The sequence below is a fragment of the Miniopterus schreibersii genome (genome assembly GCF_964146895.1).
Source record: "Miniopterus schreibersii genome assembly, chromosome: 4".
In the NCBI taxonomy this organism is placed as follows: domain Eukaryota; kingdom Metazoa; phylum Chordata; class Mammalia; order Chiroptera; family Miniopteridae; genus Miniopterus; species Miniopterus schreibersii.
In genome coordinates this window covers 70,619,166-70,639,427 of record NC_138105.1, presented here as the reverse complement: position 1 = coordinate 70,639,427, position 20,262 = coordinate 70,619,166, and the positions used below count along the sequence as shown (strand labels likewise).

Here is a 20,262-nt window from a genome sequence, read left to right as displayed (position 1 = left end):
GGGATTCCTGCCATTTCAGAGAATAGATGTCCTGGATTAGAACCCTAGTAGTGTGGCCTGGGCCTTGAGCTCTCTGTAAAATGAAAATATTGATTTTAGTGTTGTAAGGATTAAATGTGTTAACTATATGAAGTACTTATAGAAGGGTTTGGCACATAGAGTTAGATAAGCATTATTTATTATTATTAGTACTACATACTTTTTTAATGAATGGCTGTTCCAGAACTGAAGGACACAGATGAACAATAGGACAAGAGGGGTAGAGGGCGTCTCTTCCCATCACAGTCCCATGGGGGGCTTTAAATACAACTGGTGGGAAGCCAAATAGTGCCCCTGCCAAGATATATCCATGCCTTTATCCTCAGAACCTGTGAATGTGGCCTTATTTGGAAAAAGGGCCTTTGCAAATGTAATTAAATTAAGGATCTTGAGATGAGATCATCTTGGATTAACCAGGTGGGCCACCAATCTAATGACAAGTGTCCTATAAGAGAAAGACATAAGGAGATTTGGCACCAACAGAAGAGGAGACAGAAAGAGGAGCAGGCCCTGTGAAGATGGAGGCAGAGACTGGAGAGATGCAGCCACAAGCCAAGGAGCTACTAGAGGCAAGAAACTCAGAGGCAGGAGGAGGCACGGCAGAGTGCTTCGAAGGGAGCCTGCCTCTGCCCACACCTTGATTTCGGCCTTCAGAAAGGTGAGAAAATAACTTCTTGCTGTGTTAAGCCACCCAGTTTGTGGTCATTTGTTTTGGCAGCCCTAGGAAACAAATATGCTCCCTTTAGGTGGATAATTCCCAAATTTGTCTCCAGACGTGTCCTGTCCCCTGAATGGCAGGTGTATGCAACCATTGACTGGGCACCTCCAGATGGGCATCTCACACTTCACAGGCTGTCTCAGTCTATTTGAGCTGCTATGACAAAGTACCACAGACTGGGTGGCTTTTAAACGACAGAATTTTATTTCTCACAGATTTGGGGGCTGGAAGTCCAAGATCAGGGTGCTGGCACGGTCGGATTCTAGTAAGACCCCTCTTGCAGCTTGCAGATGGCCAGCTTCTTGCTGTGCCCTCATGTGGCAGAAGGGATGAGTGAGCTCTCTGGGGTCCCTTTTATAAGAGCACTAATCCGGTTCATGAGGGCTCCACTCTTATGACCCAGTTACCTCTCAAAGGCCTCACATCCTAATACCATCACATTGGGGGTTAGGAATTCAACATATGAATTCTTTGTGGGGGGAGGGACGCACACAGTCAGCCCATAACCTACACTCAAACCACACTCCTGATTTCTCTGCACTCTCCCCTAAACCTGCTCCTCTCCTTGTCTCCCAGTCTTGGGCAATGGCTGCTCCATTTTTCCAGGGGCTCAGGCCCCAAACCTTGGGATCATACTTGAATCTTGTCCTTCCCTCCCTTCAGGCGGCCAAATCATTGGCACATTCCTCTGGCTTCACCGTTGAAATCTGTCAAGGCACCATCATCTCTCCCTAGATGGCTCTCCCAGAGCCATCTCCCTGTCCTCGCCTTCCCTGATCTCTCACCCTCAGGGCTCACATGTCAAAAGGGAGATCAGATCACGTCGTTACTCTGCTCAAACCCTCCTTTGCCCCCCCCCCCCCCTTTCATGTGGAGTAAAAGCTGGACGCAGCCTGCAAATGTCTGACTCAGGAGGTCTGGGGTGTGGGGCCCCGGACTCTGTGTTTATAACAAATTCCCAGGTGGTGGTGATGGTGGTGGTCTGGGGAGCACCCCTGGGAGAATCGGGGGGTAGATTTTCACGTGCTGAAACGGGGAAGTGGCCGCTGTGCACTAAGTGGAGAAAGCAGGCTGCGGAGAGTAGGCGAGCGGGGGTGGCGATTCCCTTCCCCAGCTGCGCTCTCCCAGCTGTGCTCTTCCTCACCCGGGGAGCAGCGCTCGGGGGGGCCTCCTCGAATGGCCCCCTGCAGTTGTGCTGCCCGCAGCCTGCAGGGCTTTACCTGACAGCCCTGCCCTGTCCGGGGTGTTCCTCCCCCCCTCCCCTTCTTCTGTTCTCCAGCTGCTCGCCCAGAGTCACAGCTGGGAGGAGACTCAGGGAGGCCAACTGAGAACACAGCTCACTCCCCTGGTATGACCGTGGGAAGTGACTTCCTCTTTCAGGGATACTCAGTTTATTCATCGGCTCCCCCAGGTGCCCTAGTTCACTGCCCACAGCTTCTCCACCCCTCCTTCCTCGTGCCATCCAGCCTGAGGTCCGTTTGACTTATTTACCTTGTTTACTGTCTTTTCTTGTCTGTCTTGGGCATTGCTACAGTCCTGCTGGTAGAACGGAGCTGGCTCACAATAGGTGCTTAGTAAATACTTGTCAAATCAACAAATGGGTAAGTGAAAGGGATGGTTTGGAGGAGACAGATGGTTGGTTGCATGGAAAACGCTCACTGCCTGGCACCTAGTTGGCACCCAATACATGCTTGCCAGTGTTACTCTCATTCAGGAGGAACTCTCTAGAAAGCCAACCAAATAGGGGTCCCTCCTGGGTCCAGTCATGTCACCAGAGGCTGAAGGGGTGCAAACCAGGAATGACTCTGGATGGGGGTGGGTGGGATGTGGCCCATTCTGTCCCGAGGTCGTTGGACTTAGATGCTTCAGCCTGGCCTGTCCATACTCAGAGTTGGGGACCTGGGGGAGACGATGTTAGGGTGAGGGTGGTATTAGGCAGCCTGTGCGCGGGTGAGGAGGGAGGGTGCCCGGACTAGTTACCTGTGCCCACAACCTTCCTATTTTTTCTCTACCAATCACCTGACCAGGAGATGTTCCTGTGTCCTCCACTAGCGCCCCCCAGGTGCCCTAGTTCACTGCCCACAGCGTCTCCACCCCTCCTTCCTCCTTCTTGCCATCCTGGCCTGTCCCCGCAGGGCTGCTTTGGCATTCTGTGCCCCCAACAGCTCAGAGGCCCCAAGCGGGACTGGGGGTGGAGAAGGAAATTCCAGGCAGCATCTGTGTCTCGCCACGGTCTGCTGGATGGGAGACTGGAAGCTCTGGGTAATTCAGTTCTGGGGGAGGAAGAAAAACAAGGTCAGTGAGACCTGGGCAGAAACCCCCGGGGGCATGCCTCCTCCCTGCCTGTGGGGCAGAGAAGACCTGGCCTCTCAGCTAGTCCAGGAGCTTCTGCCTGCTTGGGGGTGGCTGGCTGGCTGGTGCCGGAGGACCAGTGAGCCTGGAGAGGCCTGGCAGTGGCAGTGGCCTTAGTTAGGGCTTGGTGTGTGGGATGGTCACTCATTCATTCAACAAACATTCATTGGATACCTACTGTGTGCCAGGCAGTGGAGTGGAGTTTCTAAGGGAAGGGAAGACAGGCAGTGGGCAAGATAAAGAAGTGAGATATATGGAATGTCAGGTGGGGATAAGGTGGTGATAACTTTTAGGGAGAAACATAATAGATGGTGTGTATAAGGGCTGGCTTGGGAATTTAAATGGGGTCTTTTTAGAAAGTCTCACAGAGAGGGGGACAATGGATTCAAGACTTCTTGTTTCTCAAACACACCAGGAGCTTGTTGTCAGGGCCTTTGCACAGCCTGAAATGCTCTTCCTGCAGATATCCAAGGCCTTCCCCCTACCTCCTTCGGTCTATATCAATTGTCAGGCCTTTCCTAATAACCTTCTTCTTTAAAAATTGAGATGTAATTGACATATAACATTATATTAGCTTTAGATGTACAACATAATGATTCAATATTTGTATATCTTACAAAATGATCACCACAATAAGACTAGATCACATCTGTAACCACACATAGTTACAATTTTTTTTTTTCTTGTGGTGAGAACTTTTAAGATCTATTCTCTGAAAATAGTATTTATTATTTCTGGGTATGGGTTGGCTATCCATTCTGGAGTGCACATAGAAGTGTGTTTAAGGACACATGGGAAAGTCATGTTCTTCTGAGCGTTCCTTGTCCATGCAGTTCTGAACTGTGCTGTTTTAGTGAATGGATATATAGACAATTCTGTGAGGCATGTAGAGAAGTGTCTAGCAGCATAAATAAAAAAGATATTTCTAAGAGTATTACCTAAAAAAAACCAAAACACAAAAAAAGTTTTACTCTTTTAGCAACTTTCAAATATATCTGATCACTTTCTTAAACATAAGCAGTTAATGTTCCAACTTTCCCTCTTAGCACTGTTTTACCTGCACCGCACATAGTTTGGTATGGTCTGCTTTCTCTTTCATTCAGTTGAAAATATTTTTAATTCTTGACTTCCTTTTTTACTCGTGGATATGACTTGATTTCTGAATATTTGCAGATTTTCCAGACATCATTCTGTGATTTCTAGTTTAATTTGGTTCTGGTCTGAGAACCTGCTTTGTATAATTTCCGTTCTGTGATCTTTTTTATTGCAAGGGATTTTTTTGTTGTTGTTGTTCACCATGGATCCCTAGTACCTAGAACAGGGCCTAACACATAGTAGATGGTCAATACATATCTTGAATGGATGAATGAACCACTGAAACCCCCACCCCTTTTGGACATATCAGGAGATAGTTGCTCAGAGATGTCATTTTTCTCTGAGGTCACACAGCAAGAATGGGGCAGAGCTGGGATCAGACTAGGCCCATGGTCTTATACCCGGTGGATGGGACTGGATTCCACAGTTCCTCAGTGCCTACTGTGAGCCAGGCCCTGAGGGATAGCCTAGCCATGTGGCCATCACTCCTACAAGTGAGACCATCCAGTCTCCACTACACTTACCTTGCTCCAGAGCCACCCACCTCAAAAGTCACCCTTGATAGGCAGAGATGCTATTGGTCTTTTTGGCTGGTATACCTCACTCCTACCTCTGTCCCCTCCCTCTTCCCTGACACACCATATCCACACACATGCTCCCCATGTGTGCTCCACGGGTGTTTGCTGGGCAGGCAACTCTTCCTGCCTTCTCAGACTTCCCTAACAGGGGACAGCCTGGCCCCCAGCTGGTCTGCTGCCCCTAGCCTCTCAGCTAGGGCTGGGGCCACTCACATCCCTCTGTGTTGGGGACAGTTTTTCACTTGTCAAGACTGCTTATTGCCAATACTGAGACTGTGAGATGGGATATAAATTCTGTTTTGTGGAAGCCACACTTGTTCTGAATCTCTATTATAGCAACTCAGCCTGCTACTCTAATTTGTACGTGGGCTGGACGGGATTTCCTTATTGTTTAAGCTAACTTGAGTTGTGTTTCCTTTTACGGGTAGTGGAAAGCCCCTAAAAAGGGGAATTGGGATCTTGTCTTTTGGGGTCTGTAATAGTTTCCTATGGTTACTATACCAAATTGTCACAAATTTAGTGACTTAAGAAAACAGGAATTAATTCTTTTATAGCTCTGGAGGTCAGAAGTTCAAATTGTTTCATGTAGCTTAAATCAAGTTATCAGCAGGGCCACCTTTCCTCAGAGGACCTAGTGGGATAGTCTGTTTTCTTGCCTTTTCCAGAGTTGCCTTCCTTGTCTCATGGCCTCTCCCTGTGTCTTCAGGGTCACCAGTATAGCACCCAGCTTCAGAGAAAGGAGAGGGAGATTTGAGACACAGAGACACAGAGAGAAGGCCATATTAGGTCAGAAGCAGAGATTGGAGTGATGTGGCCACAAACCAAGGGATGCCAGGAGTCCCCAGAAGCTGAAAGAGTCAGGAAGGTCCTTCTCCTAGAGCCTTCAGAGAGAGCACGACCCTACTGACAGCTTTATTTCAGACCCTCCCAAGATAAATGATATATTAATAAAATATTAAAAAATAAAAAGAAATGAAAAAAATCCACAATGAACAAAATAGCAAAAGTTTAAATCAAGACAGGCTGTCGTTTGCTTTTCTTCCAGCTCTATTTGAGGTTCAAAAATTGTACATATTTAAGGTGTATAACCTGATGACCCAATATACACGTACATTGTAAAATATTCACTACAATCAAGCCAACCAACATATTCATCACCTCACACAGTTACCATTTTCCTTTTTTTCTAGTGGGAACACCCAAGATCTACCCTCTTAGCAAATATCAAGTACACAGTACAATATTGTCAGCTAGTCACATTGCTTACACCAGGTCTTCAGCACTTATTCATCTTGTATACCTGAAGCTTTGTAACCCTTGATCAGCATCTCCCCATTTTTTCCTCTGGCCCCTGGTAACCACCTCTCTGCTTCTACTTTCTGCTTTTATGAACTTTACTATATGGAGGGCAAGGGGGGAAGCAGGTAGACCAAGGTGGAGGTTATGACTGTAATTGAGGTGAAAGATGATAGTGGGTCAGACCAGAAGGTAAGAAGGGCTCAGATGCTGGATATATTGTGAAGGTAAAGCTAACCAGACTTACTAACAAATGGCCAGAAGATAGGGAGACTCATAGGACTGGAGGTGACTCTAATGCCCTGGGGGCTGGAATCTTTAGTACCTGGACTGAGCTGAGACTTTTGAGTGGAGCGCCTCCCTGTGACCTCCATGTGGCTTGGACTTTCTCACAACGTGGCTCTTGGAGCACATGTTCTGATAGACCCAGATGGAAGCTGCATGACAGATGTCACTTCTACCACATTCTGTTGGCTATAAGAGAGTCATTAAGGCCAACACAGATTTAGTCAGAAGAGAACTAGACTCTACTCCTTAAAGAGAAGCAAGGTCACATTGCATACGACCATATAAGACATGAGATATGCTTGTGAACATCTTTTGAAAACTCCCTTTGCCATAGCCATGGGATGAGAGAGAAGGGAGGAACCAGGGATAATTCTAAGGCTGTTGGGCCCAAAGACCAATAGCAGTCCTTTTGAGAAATACAGTCAGGCTACCCTCTTGGGCAGGGTTCTCCAAATGGCTTCAGGCTGGTATTTCACTGCCTTCAGTTGGCTCACAGAAAACTCTCATATCCTTGCTGTACCAAAAAACTCAATCACTCCTACTGCAGCCCTTCTTTCTATGTATATCCTTTCACTTCATGTTGTTTTGGGTGCGAGTCAAAACTTCATCTTTTGCCTTTCCCACGGGGTAGGCAGACCTCATTCTCTCTCTTCAACTTTCACTTCTAAAACACCTACCAGTCAATGTCAAGCTAAGTGTGAAAAAACTTCCTTTGCAAGTTCTGTATATATGGTTGCAGTAGCCAGCTTTCACAATGGCCCCAATGATCCCTGTATCTTGGTATTCATGCTCTTGTGCAGCCTCCTTCCACAATGACTCACAGTTGGTCCATGTGACACATATAATACAGTGGATATCATAGTTTGGGATTGTAGGTTAAACCATAAAGGCATTGCGGTTTCCACCTTAGCCTCACTATGTGGTGAGGACACTCAATCAACCATTTGGGGAGGCTCCCATGGTGAGGAGCTGTGGTCTTCCACTGAGAGCCATGTGAAGGCACCATCTTGAAGAGGCTCTTCTAGCCCCAGTCAAGCCTTCAGATGATTGCAGCCCTGGCCAACATATTAACTGCAAACATATGAGAGATCACAAGCCAGAAACACCCAGCTAAGTTGCTCTTGCACTCCTGAATCACAGAAACTATGAGATAAGTGCTGTTGTTGTTTTAAGTCACTAAGTTTTGGGGTAATTTTTAAATGCAGTCATAGCTAACTGATCCAGTGTCCTAGCATTTCACTTTGGAATATGGGAATACTTAGCACCTACCACTTTAACACCTTGTTACAAATGTGACTACTTCCCTGATCATCTCTCTACATTAGCCCCCATCCTGTTCCATTACCCTGTTTTATTTTAAAAAATAATATTTAGTCACTATTGGAAATATAATAAAAACTGTAGTGTTTATTTCTATATTTCTTTACTGGTTTATTGTCTCTCCTGTCTTGATGGAAAGTTCCATGGAAGAAGGAGCTTATAGATCTTTCCCACCCAGGGCTTGACACTTTGTAGAAACTCAAATGCAAGGGCTGTTGTTACTATTACCTCTATGCATGAATTGATACTGGGGAGAAAGGTGTGTATATGTATGTGTGGTCTGGGGTGGTTCTCCTCAAGATAGATTTGCATGTACTTCTCTTAAAAAAGGGAACTGAGAGGAGCTCCAGAAACCTGAGCAGGAAGAACAGGGGGCAGAAACTGTAAGACTCTGGTTGCACCTTGTCAGTCTTTTGTGTTAGCTACAGCCATGCATACCCTGTTTACTCACTCTGGGTGCCGGGATCTGCCAGGTATGGCCTTGGCCAGATTTGGGTTGGGGGCCAGGGGTGGTCAGGACCCAGGTTACAGCATCTCCATCCTGAGGCTGAAAACTTGGGCCTGAGGGACAGAGGAGGAAATGGGCTGGGTGTTCACTTGCCTTTCCTCTGAAAGGGACCAGAGAGGAGGATGATGATGATGGTGATGATTATGAGAACATGGCACCATCCTACAAGGACCTTCCTCCCAAGCCAGGTAAGAGGACTTCTCAGAGGCTAGGTGAAGAGATGTGTGGTTTGTGGGCTGGAGGGGGAGCTAGGTCTCCAGGGGACATTAGCTGGCCTTTGTAGACATAGTCAGCTTCCTGTGTACTCAGCCCATGCTAGGCACTCTGATGGTGGGAGTACTCATGCCTCTGCCCTGCCCTGCCCTTGATGATATCTCAGGCTGGTGGGGAAGTTAGTTCTGGGAACAACATAAGGTAAAAAGATCTGAAGGGGGATAAGCCAAGAGATTGTAGAAATTCTGAGGGAAATGGAGGGCTGTGTCTGCAATGGTAGGAGGACTGGGGGTCAGAAGAGGGGACATTGGAGTAGGACTTGAAGTATGAGTATGAGTTTGTTAGGAAGAGAAGCCCAGAAGAGAACTGGTGGATGTTTGAGAAACTGAGAGTAGACTGTTGGCTCCCCAACTTCCTAGCATTCACACCTAGGGCCCAAATTTGCCTTTAGACTTGGGTGGCCCACACCTGGCCTGGGAATCAACAAGAGTCTAATAAGTGGGTATAAAAGTGGAGATTTTGGAAGTTTCCCTGAGTCAACTCCTGCCAGGGCCCCTGAGGGCTGACCATGCTGCCTGGTGTCCTTGGACAGGCGCCATTCCATGTGGGATGGTGCTCCAAATCCTCCACTTCTGAGTTTAGGCTGGGGCGAGCTTGGGAGGTCTCAGGGCTCTGTGGGGCTTGGGATGAGGTGGGAGGTGAACTGGATTCTGCTTTTTTTTTTAAAACATATTTGCCATTGATAGAATCTTTAAAAATTTTTTTAAAAATTGATTTTTAGAGAGAGAGGAAGAAAAAGAGAGAGAAACATTGATGTGAGAGTAAAACATCTATTGGCTGCCTCCTGTATGCCCCCTACCAGGGATTGAAAACACAACTTGGGCATATGCCCTGACAGGGAGTCAAACCGGCAACTGTTTGGTGCACAGGACGACACCCGTCCAACTGAACTACCAGCCAGGGCTTGCCTCTGCTGTTTGACTGCTTGCTTCCAACTCTAACCTGGTTCCAAAATGATTCTCAAATCTAGTTCCAAGACTAACTTCATCCCCATTTTTAGGGCCACCCCTTCCCCAAACTTAACCCCCTCCCCATCTCCAAGTACAGCTATATCTCCATCCCCATCTCCATTTCCAATCCAATGCCATCACTATGCCCCATCACAACTACAACCCAACCTCAACTTCTTCCTTTTTTCCAAGCCCAAGTTCATCCCAGCTCAACTTCTTTCCCATCCCCCAAAATAGCTACAACCCCATTCTTCATCTCAACCACATCCTGAATCACAACCCTACTCCCATGTCCGTCACTGTCCCCGACCCATCTTCAACCCCATCCTCATCTCAATCCAAACCCTCATACCAACCCCAATCTTAGCTCCACCCCCATTCCTAAACTTAACTGTGTCTTTAATGTAGGGTGACCAACTGTCCCAGGTTGCCCAGGATGAAAGATTTCTTGGGATATGGATATCTTTCAGTTTTAAAACTGAGGAAGTCCTGGGTAATGCAGGGTGGTTGGTCATTGTACCTTAATCCTGTCCCCATCTCTAACCCAATTTTATTCTTATGCCCAACCCCATCCATTACAATCTCAATCTTGTTTTCATCACTGCCTCTGATCTCATTTTCATCCACAGGCCAACTCTAACTCTGAGCTTCTCTTCTTCAGGTCCAGTGGCTCCACCAAGGCTTCCAAGGGCAGGTGAGCTGGGGCTTGGTGTATAGGAGACCCAGTGCTGGCTTTACTCTGCTTTGGGCCTAAGTAACCTTTCCTTCCTCTTCAGGAAAAAAAACAGGAACTCCTCCACTTCCCAGAAAGCCCCTGAAGATAACAGGTGAGAATCTAGGGCTGGACCTTTGTGTTTACCTGGTTGATGACCTGCTCTACATGATCATTATCTTTCTGACCCCCTCCAGGCACGGACCTCACCTCTGTCACCTGCACATCTCAACTGGGTGAGCCATGGGAAGACCCTTCGAGAAGTCTAAGAGGGGACATCTGGAAGCCCTTCTTCCAGTCCCCCAATTCTGACTAGAAAGCAAATCAGAGGGGACAAAGTCTTGTTGATCTTGGAAGACAGAGTCAGCAACTTCTGAATAAAACTCTCTCCCCCTTTCTCCCAGGCATTGCTCTGGAGCTTCCTCCATTCCAGCCATCCCAAGCCAGTAAGTCAGTCCTCCATATGTTCTTCTATTGCTCCTCTCACAGTGGCCAGAGTATTTGAGTTAGATCTATAGTTCTGGAGTGAGACCATAGGGCAGAGAAATATTTTCTCTTAGAAGCTACTTTTCCCTGAGCCTAGACCAGACCCCCAGGGGCTCAGGGTGTCTGTCAAGTAGGGCATTCTTTTGGGTCCACCTTCTGCTTACATATAAGGTACAAGAAACATTCTATGCTCCAGATGCAAGGGTCCACAGTCTTCCTTGAATGGAGAGCAGCTTGGGCAGGAACTACTGGAGGGCAGAAGACAATGCATCATAGAGGTTAAGGGCAGATCTGGGTCCAAGTCATGGATGACCTCACAGTTTACTCATGGGCAAAATGGGAATAATTACATCTATGTTATAAGGGTGAGGATCCAATAAGACAATAAAAGCTATAACAGGATGCTTGACACACAGTAAATGCTCTACAAATGCTCTGGGCTTCTTCAGGGTTTGCTCTCCCCGACACTCTTCTGCTGACCCCATTTGGTGATATAGTCATGACCATAGGTCTCTTTCCCTTTGCTTTTGGAGACAGGCTCAGGGGTCCTTTCCTCATTCTCTCAAGCACCAGCATTGGTCTCTGTGTCTCCATCCCCCCCACAAGCAACTCCAGTGCCCTGGCTCAGTCAGAAATCTGGGGTTCCTGGGTGCTACCAGGAGGAAAAACGTCTGGTTCTCCTGTGTCTGCTGCTGCTGGTGGCATCATTGTTCCTGGGATGTACTGGTCTGCTTGTAACCCTGATTAAGTGTGAGTAGGTTGAGGATGGGGCATGTGGAGAGATTGGGGATGGGGTACAGGAGGACTTGGGCTCAAGCTAGACTCCTTCTCATAGACCGGAAAGTGATGGAAGAACTGAAGCTGTTAACCTTTCAGCAGATGGCATGGCAAGCAAATGGTGAGTGTTTTCAATCATCCCATCATGCCATGCATATTGAACGACCGTCATACCCAGCTCCATGACCAATCACCAACCTCATCTTTGCCCAGTACTTGGCCAGGTACCAGGGTGGGGGTTGGTGGGTAGGATGGTGAACTCATTAGACATAGTTCCTGTGGTGTGTGTGTGTCTGTGTCTACACCTTTACTGCCCAATATGGTGGTCATGAGTCACTGTGGCTGCTGAGCACTTGAAATGTGCTCATTCTGAAATGAGATGTGCAGCAAGTCTAAAACACACACCAATTTCAAAGCCTTGCTACAAAAAATAATGTAAAATATCTTAATAATAATCTTTAATATTGATTACTCACTAAAATGACAATATTTTGGATATACTGGGATAAATAAGAATAGCTTTCAAAGTAATTTTACCTGTTTGACTTTAAAAATGTGGCTCCTAGAGAATTTAAAATTACCCACGTGGTTCACATGTTCTTTCTGTTGGACAGCACAAGCATAAACAGCCATTTAACAAATTGTCACCTACATGACTATAAAATTTCAAATTTTGATGGGTAGTCTAAAGGAAGAAGAAGGTGATTCTATGAAAAAGTCTATCAAGGGGTCTTGACCTTATCTTTGGGCGGATCATACAGGGCTCCCCTGAGGAATGGTATTGCAGCTGAGTGAAGGAAGAGAAGGGATTAACCAGGTGAGGGATTGAGGGTCTCAGGCATGTGCAAAGGCTCTGTGGTGAGAAGCAACATTGTTTAAGTACAAGGGAGGAAGATGGTGTAGTAAGACAGGTGAGAGGAGGTAATGGCTTGGATGAGGATTGTGGCTGTGGAGATGAAGAAGACTGTGTGAAGTAGAAAGATTTAAGAAATAAAATTGATCAGATCTGGGGATGGATGGATTGGGAATGATGGTGAGTGAGAGGGAAGGGTGTCAAGGATAATGTGTATGTCATATATTTCTATCCTTATCTCTATCTCTTTATCTATCTGTATCTATATATCTTATATTTCTGGCTTATCTAACTGAAGGGCCATCTACTGATGACCCTAGGGAGTGTTGGAAGAAGGCAAGTTTGTGTGGGAGCAGTGGAAATACACACTAGTTGTAGAAGAATTTTCTGGGCTACCATGGTCTTCACCATGATTGCTGAAGTATGAACATTGCTACATTCCACACTCCCTCACCCCACATCTCAGATCAGGCCCCTCTTTCACTCAGAAACCATCAATGGCTTCTCACTGCCCAGGAACCACTATGAAACCCTTGACTTTATATTCAAAGAACAAGAAATTGGCCCTCATCCTACTTTGAACTCCAGCTCCTATGAGATTCCCTTGACCTCTACTGCACCAGCCTTCCCCAAAATGCTTACCTCTGTACCCTTGCTTCCAAGGTGCGTGCTGTACCCCATCCCCTCACAGTAACCGAATTAGTGTCTTCCTTCAAAACCACCTCTTTTAGGGAATCCCTCCATCCCCACTCTTCCCCAAAGGTTCAGAGATTAACCCCTCCTCTGAGCCACTCTATGACTCCTGCTGGACACCAAGCATGTTGGTTTTGAGTTGTACTACCACTCACAAGAATGTGGGTACCGTGGGGAGCACAACTTTTGCTTCTCTCTGCTGAGTCTGCAGTCAGTGATGAGTGAGTGGGTAGATGGGGGTTTGGGTCTCTAACCTTCCAGCTCTTCCCTGCTGACAGTGACTGGCATGGCAGGGCTTGCTGGACTGAGGAAGGACATTGACCAAGTAAGAGCTGACACCAACCAGTCCCTGGTGGAACTTCGGGGCTTATTAGGTGAGTGGGACTTGGAGAACTGTCCTGAGGTGGGGACATGGCAGAGCTGGCATATTGTACAAATCCATGGGAGCAATTCTCATTGCAGTCTATCCTGTTCCCAGACTGTACCAGGGTCACCTGCCCTGAGGGCTGGCTCCCTTTTGAGGGCAAGTGTTACTACTTCTCCACAAACACCAAGTCATGGGATGAAGCCCGGAAGTTCTGCCAAGAGAATTACTCTCACTTGGTTATCATCAGTAGCATTGCTGAGCAGGTGAGCTGTCCCCTCTAAGCCCTGGAGAACCAGCAGGGCCAGCCTGCTTGTTTCCCAGATTTACACATCCTTCCCTCGCCTGGATGAAGAGAAATGGGAATTGCTTTTGAGTCACTGAAACTTTTAATAGCCAGCTTTTACCAGCATAACACCATGCAGAGGTTAAGATTGTATGCTCTGCTTGAGTTCAAATCCTAGCTCTCAAGTCTCAGTTTTCTAGCTCTGAGGTAACATGTCCTATTCTCCAGACTGAATTTCAAACAAAATTAATGCCAAAAGAAAAATTTGTGGTGAAGGTCAATATTTTATTTTATTTTTTAAAATATGTTTTTAGCCCGGCTGGTGTGGCTCAGCAGCTGAGCATTGACCTATGATCCAGGAGATTGCTGTTCGATTCCTGGTCAGGGCACATGCCTGGGTTGTGAGCTTGATCCCCAGTGGGGGGGGGGGTGCAGGAGGCAGCCGATCAATGACTCTCATCACTGATGTTTCTATTTCTCTCTCCCCCTCTCCCTTCTTCTCTCTGAAATCAATAAAGACATATTAAAAAAAAGATTTTTTAGTTGATTTTTAGAGAGAGAGGAAGGGAGAGGGGGAGAGAGAGAAACATTGATCTGCTGTTTCCTTCATGCCCTCTATTGAGAGTAGAGCCCACAACCCGAGCACATGCCCTGACTGATCCAACCAGGACCTCTTGGTGCTTAAGACGACGCTCAACCAACTGAGCCACACCGGCCAGGGCGGCACTTTTCTATTTTGATAGGCCAAGCAGCCCTTTTGTCTTTCTGGTTTCCTTACACCTCTCTGGGGCTTTACCTAGGAACAAGGGTTCAGGGGCCCTCGACTTTGTATAGTCTCCAACCTATCTGGGCTCACTGGGGATGAATGTAGAGCCCCTCTCTCTGGCCCCCACCATGTCTACATCTTCACAACTATTTCCCCCTTTGTACTCTTTCTTCTCCATCTTTTAGGGAACCTTAGTATTGTAATAAGATTGGGTGAGTGCGGTATGATCAGCATACAATGAAATGCACAGATCCTAAATGTACATTCCATTTTCACAGATGCACACACCCACGTAACTGCTAACCCAGTCAGGATTTAGAACATTGCTTACCACCTCAGTGAGTTCCCTCGTGGTCCTTTTCCAGTCATTTCCCCACGCCCTCCCCAGGCAACTACTAATGTGGTTTCTCCACCATAGGTCAGTTGGCTACCAGAGGAGTTGTTTTTAATCATGATATTTTCTTCCTCTTCTTTTGTCTTTGGCCCAAGTCCTTTCTTTTCTCCCAAAGGCCTGGGCTTTTGAAATTCAAAAAGGCAGGAAGGCCCATTCTCTCTTTTCTTTCCCCCTTCGTGCCTTTTGTTTGAAGCAATGAATCACCTTTCTGCTTGATTGCAGATCAGGACTGGAGGGTGGGGTGAAAGTACAGGGAAACCAAGATGTTGGTTATTAGTAAAGTGTCCCTTAAGTGTTATAATGTTAGATGTGAAGAGGTCACAGTACTGACTGTCAGACACTGTTTTGAGTGATTTATGCTATTAACTCATTTAATCCTCACAAACCTATGAGATGGTAGCTACTATTATTCCATTTTACAGATGAGGAAACTGAGGCTCAGAGTGGTTCACAGCTCATGTGAGAAAGTAACATAATTATTTTCCCCACTGCACATGCTCAAGTAGGAGGAAGGTGCTAATCTTGCTCTGGATGTCACAGGGTCTGGGATGTCACAGGGTCTGGGACCCCACAGGGGGTGGGACAGAACAGAGGGAGGACCCTCATCCTAAGAGTCAGGTAGAAGAATTGATGGCTGAATGGAGTTTGTACTTGCAGAACTTTGTGTCCAAGGCTCACCGCTCTCCTCGGGTGCACTGGCTGGGGTTGAGTGACAGGGAGCACGAAGGGAAGTGGAAGTGGCTGGATGGGTCACCTGTCACTCTGAGGCAAGTATCTAGAGTTCTTGTGTTCTCTGCTCATTGTGGATCCTTGTGTAGTCCAAGCTAGCAGATTCTTTAGAATCCCAGGCTGGACTGGACAGGGGAGGCACAGGGTGCTTTTTTCCCTGATAGGGGTTCTGGCCCCTGTACCTGCTTAATTTTCCTCCATTGCAATAATCTCCACCTTTTAGCACAACTGCTCAAATATATCTAGTCCCCAAGCTGATGGTTGGGAAAAAAGAAAGAAAGATGGAGTGCCTATAGGACAAGAGGAACAGAATGAACAGGATCTCACTCTTTTTACACTCTACAGATATTAACCCATTCATTTAATCTTTATAAGGAAAGTAGCATTATCTTAATTTTAAAGATGAGGAAACTGAGGCACAGAAAGGTTAAGTAACCTACCGAAGGTTAGACAGCTAGCAGGTGGCAGTGCAAACCAACCTGGCTCCAGAGTCTAATAGCTAAGAGTCTACATTATGTATTAATGTTTCTGTGAATTATCTATTCATATCTTTTTTGTTTTTTAAATATTGGAATTTTGATCTTTTTCCTATTGATTTCTAGGAGCTCTTTATATATTAGATATATTAGTGTTGTGTCTGGGGATCTTATTTTTTGTTAAAGATTCTTGGAAAGAGGCACATCTCTATAAATAGAGATGGCATAGCATGGCATGGCACTGTGGGTGCCCAGCTCAGATCCTTGTATGGGGCTGATGGAGCCACACACCAGCAAGAGGCCATGGTGGCTAAAGGGTCACAGTTATGCTTTCTCTGGATAGTTGTCCTCAGCTGAATGGAAGCCTGCTCACCTAGAAGTTTACCCTATTCTCACTGGGGTCAGTCCACAACAATGATTGGCTAAGAGAAGGCTGGACACCTTGTCTCAAGTTGGGATAACTCTGTGATGCCATTCACTCTCCAGAGCTCCCTGTGGGATCAAGTTGAGGCTAGACTCAGCTGAACTCACATCCTTGCTCACTTCTATCTTCTACCCCATTCTGCTTCTCTCTGTCCCCCTCTCCTAAGTGTCCTTCGGTAAGTCCTGTGCACCTGAATAACCAAGTAAAGATCTGCTGTGACCTAAGACATTACAATACCCATAAGGTTGGGAGAATTAAGGTGGAAATGAAGTGTTCTTTGGAAAAGAACATTGACCAGATGCAGGAAACTGATTCAGGAGGGAAGAGATTGGCCTGGTGAATGGGGGAGATGGAGCTGAGTTAGGACATGCAAGTTGGGGTAAAGCGGATGATGCAGCATCTTCAGGTAATTCTAAGAGGTGGAAGAAGTGATTCAGATAGAAGAAAGAGTCCTGTACCATGAAGGCCTTTTTCCCCCAATATATTTTTTAAAATCAATAGAATTAATAATTTTTTTAATTTACAGAAAAATTGGGCTGAAGGTACAGAAATATGCTATATACATTCCTCTCCCATACATAGTTTCCTCTATTATGAACATTTTGCATTAGTGTGGTGCATTTGTTACAATTGATGAACCAATAGGGACACATTATTATTAACTAAAGTCCATACTTTACATCTGGGTTCATCCTGAATGTTGTACATTCTATGGGTTTTGACAAATGCATAATGTTAATGTCATGTATCCACCATCACAGTATCATGTAGAATAATAATTTCACTGTCCTGAAAAATACCCTGTGCTCCACCTATTCACCCCTCCCACACCACTTTTTCTTCTATCCAGCTTCTGGGAACCAGAGGAACCTAACAACGTTAATGATGAGGACTGTGTCAGCATGAACAAAGGTGGCACCTGGAATGACCTGTCTTGCAACAAAGCTACTTATTGGATTTGTGAGAGGAAATGTTCCTGTTGAACCCCAGGGATGAGACTGGGTGGGGGTCCGTACCTGAGTGCCCCTTGGCTCTTGAAGATGAGAGCTTCCTGTCCTTCTGCGGAAGACCTTGCTTCTTCATGAACCAATTTGGATGTACCCAAGACAGAACCAGCAGCTTGGATGTAGCAAGTTCCTTGGGGTGTAAGTCAGACAATTTCTAGGGCGAAGACTTCGGGGATTGTTCAGTTGGATGGTGTCTTAGTATGTTCAGGCTGTTATAACAGAATACCATAGGCTGGGTGGCTTATAAACAACAGAATTTTTTTCTCAAAGTTTTGGAATCTGGGAAGCCCAAGATCAAGGTGTAGGGAGATTCAGTGCTTGGTGAACGCCTGCTTCTTGGTTCATGGATGCCATCTTTTTGCTGTATTCTCATATGTTAGAAAGGACAAGAGAGCTCTCTTGGGTTCCTTTGATAAGGGCATTACTCCCATTCATGAGGGCTCTACCCTCAGGACCTAATGAACTCCCAAAGGCCCAACTCTGAATACCATCACCATGGGGGTTGGATTTCAACATATGAATTTTTGGGGACACACACAATCAGTCCACAGCTGATGGTGAGCTGGAGTTATGGTTTCCCAGTTCTGGGGTCTGGAGAAAACCAAGTCTTTGATCATGGCACTTAGGAAGTGATGCTTGCTCTGGGGACTCCGGGTCTGACATTGATTGAACTGGAGCTGAAAATACCTTGGGTCCTCTGAACCATGATGCACTGGGGCTGGGCTCCCTTACTGCTTACCTGATGTGGATCAGCTATTGAGAAGCAGGTGGGGCAAGATTATTCTTGACAAGCAACTTTCTCAATGTCTCAGGTGAGGTTTGACCAAGCTAGGTGGCGGAATCAGACCTCTGTTAAGATTTGGCCCTTGGAACTGCTGACCACCTGAAAGGCAAGATTCCCCACCCAGTGTTGCCAAGATAGGCCATGACTTGGTCAGATTCTCAGGACAGCAATGGAGATATCTATCCACATGTATCTTTGAACTATTTGTAGTTGGTAAAGATCTTTGGTGAAATGTTTCACTCTACTGTCAAGTGGACCTTCTGGGTTATTAGCTCTTGCAACATTAGAGAGTCTCAAAATGCCAGTTCATTGTGTGGTCCTTGCCTACTGTTTAATTTGCTGGGGCTGCCACAATAAAGTACCACAGACTGGTTTAAAAAACAAGAATATATTGTCTCACATGGAAGCATGTAATAGACTGATAATTCTCAGAGGGAAATGAGGGGGGCGGGAAGGGATTAACCAAAGAATTTATACGCATATATGCAAAATCATGGACTCAGGCAATAATGCAGTGAAGGCCTGGGGAGGAGAAGGGAGTGAGAAGGAGGGGGTCAATGGAGGAGAAAAAGGGGACATTTGTGATACTTTCAACAATAAAGATAAATTAAAAAAATATATGCCCACACAAAAACTTGTACATGAATGCTCCTAGAAGCATCATTCACATTATTTATAATAGCCAAAAACTGGTAAATACAAATGTCCTTCAACCGATAATGGATTAATAAAATGTGGTATATACAGACAATGAAATGTTATTTAGTCATAAAAATGAAATACTTATATATGCTACAACATAGACTAACATTGAATACATTATGCTAAGTAAGAGAAGCCAAGCATAATAGGTCATGTATTGTATGATTTCACTTATATGGGATGTCCAGGATAGACAAACTCATAGAAACAGAAAATAAATAAGTGGCTAGCAGGTGCTGGGGGAAGGGAAGAGTGGGGAGTTACTGCTAATGGATATGGAGTTTCTTTTGGGGGTGGTGAAAATGTCCTAGAATTGATTGTAGTAATGGTTGTACAACTCTGTGATCATACTAGATGTCATTGAATTGTAGACTTTAAATGAGTGAATTGTATATGTAAATTATATCTCAATAAAGCTGTTATAAAATTAAAAATACATTGTCTCATAGTTCTGGAGAATGGAAGTGCGAAATCAAGGTGTTGGCCTGGTTGGTTTCTAGTAAGATTTGTCTCCTTGGTTTATAGATGGCTGTCTTCTCCCTGTGTGTTCACATGGTCTTCCCTTTGTGTATGTCTGTGCCCTAATCTCTTCTTATAAGGATACTATTCATATTGGATTAGGGTCCACCCTAAGACCTTCATTTTACCTTAATCACCTCTTTAAAAGAGATCCTATCTCCAAATACAGTCACATTCTGAGGTACTGGGGGTTAGGACTTCAACCTATGAATTTTTTTTGGGGGGGGGAGGAGGGCAGAATTAAGTCTTTAACACCCACTAAATGCCAGAGGTACCTCTCCCAGTCATTGTGACAATCAAAAACATCCCCTGAAAGCTGGTACTACCCCCAGCTGAGCACAACTCAACATGGCAATTCCTTTGGACAATCCCTGAATTGTATGCAGGGGTGAGTAGATATTCTCCAAATCAATTAATTTATTGATTAGTAAATGACTAATAGAATTGTCCCTATTTTGACTGAGAGCAGGTTCTGAGAGGGTGTTGGGTAGTGGGAGAGGTTGGCATTCATTTCATTTTCTATTCCTTCTATACTTCTCCCTGCTAACCTTTACACCTGTCCCCAGCTCACCAGTACTGAAACCAGCCCCCTATACAGCCCATAGACTGCAGTGTGGGTGGGGCATCCTGTTTCAAACCCCCCACTGAAGGGACCATTGGTCCAATCAACTGTTCATCTGGGGTCAGGGGAAATTCCCAAATCTCAGAAGAAGAAACTTCAGTTTCCCCCAGTATGTGGGTTGAGAAATGGAGAAACAGGGGTCTGTGGTCATGTCTCCAAGTCATGCTAGTGGGTCTTCGATGGAGCTGGCCCAAACCTATTTCACTTCCCCAATTTCTCATGATTGTCTAATTTCAGATAGAGACATGAAT

General features: G+C 45.8%; 1 protein-coding gene across 1 annotated transcript; it reads left to right on the top strand.

The window, feature by feature from the left end:
* Positions 1–6,225: 6,225 nt before the first annotated feature.
* CLEC17A (C-type lectin domain containing 17A) lies at positions 6,226–17,360 on the top strand (the record flags this gene model as incomplete). Its single annotated transcript, XM_081135470.1, is given in 11 exon segments — positions 6,226–6,270; positions 8,160–8,225; positions 8,227–8,239; positions 8,242–8,382; positions 10,194–10,244; positions 11,222–11,365; positions 11,451–11,513; positions 13,217–13,312; positions 13,417–13,568; positions 15,406–15,515; positions 17,228–17,360. Coding segments are annotated over 11 exon segments (1,014 nt in total).
* Between the last annotated feature and the right edge of the window lie 2,902 nt (positions 17,361–20,262).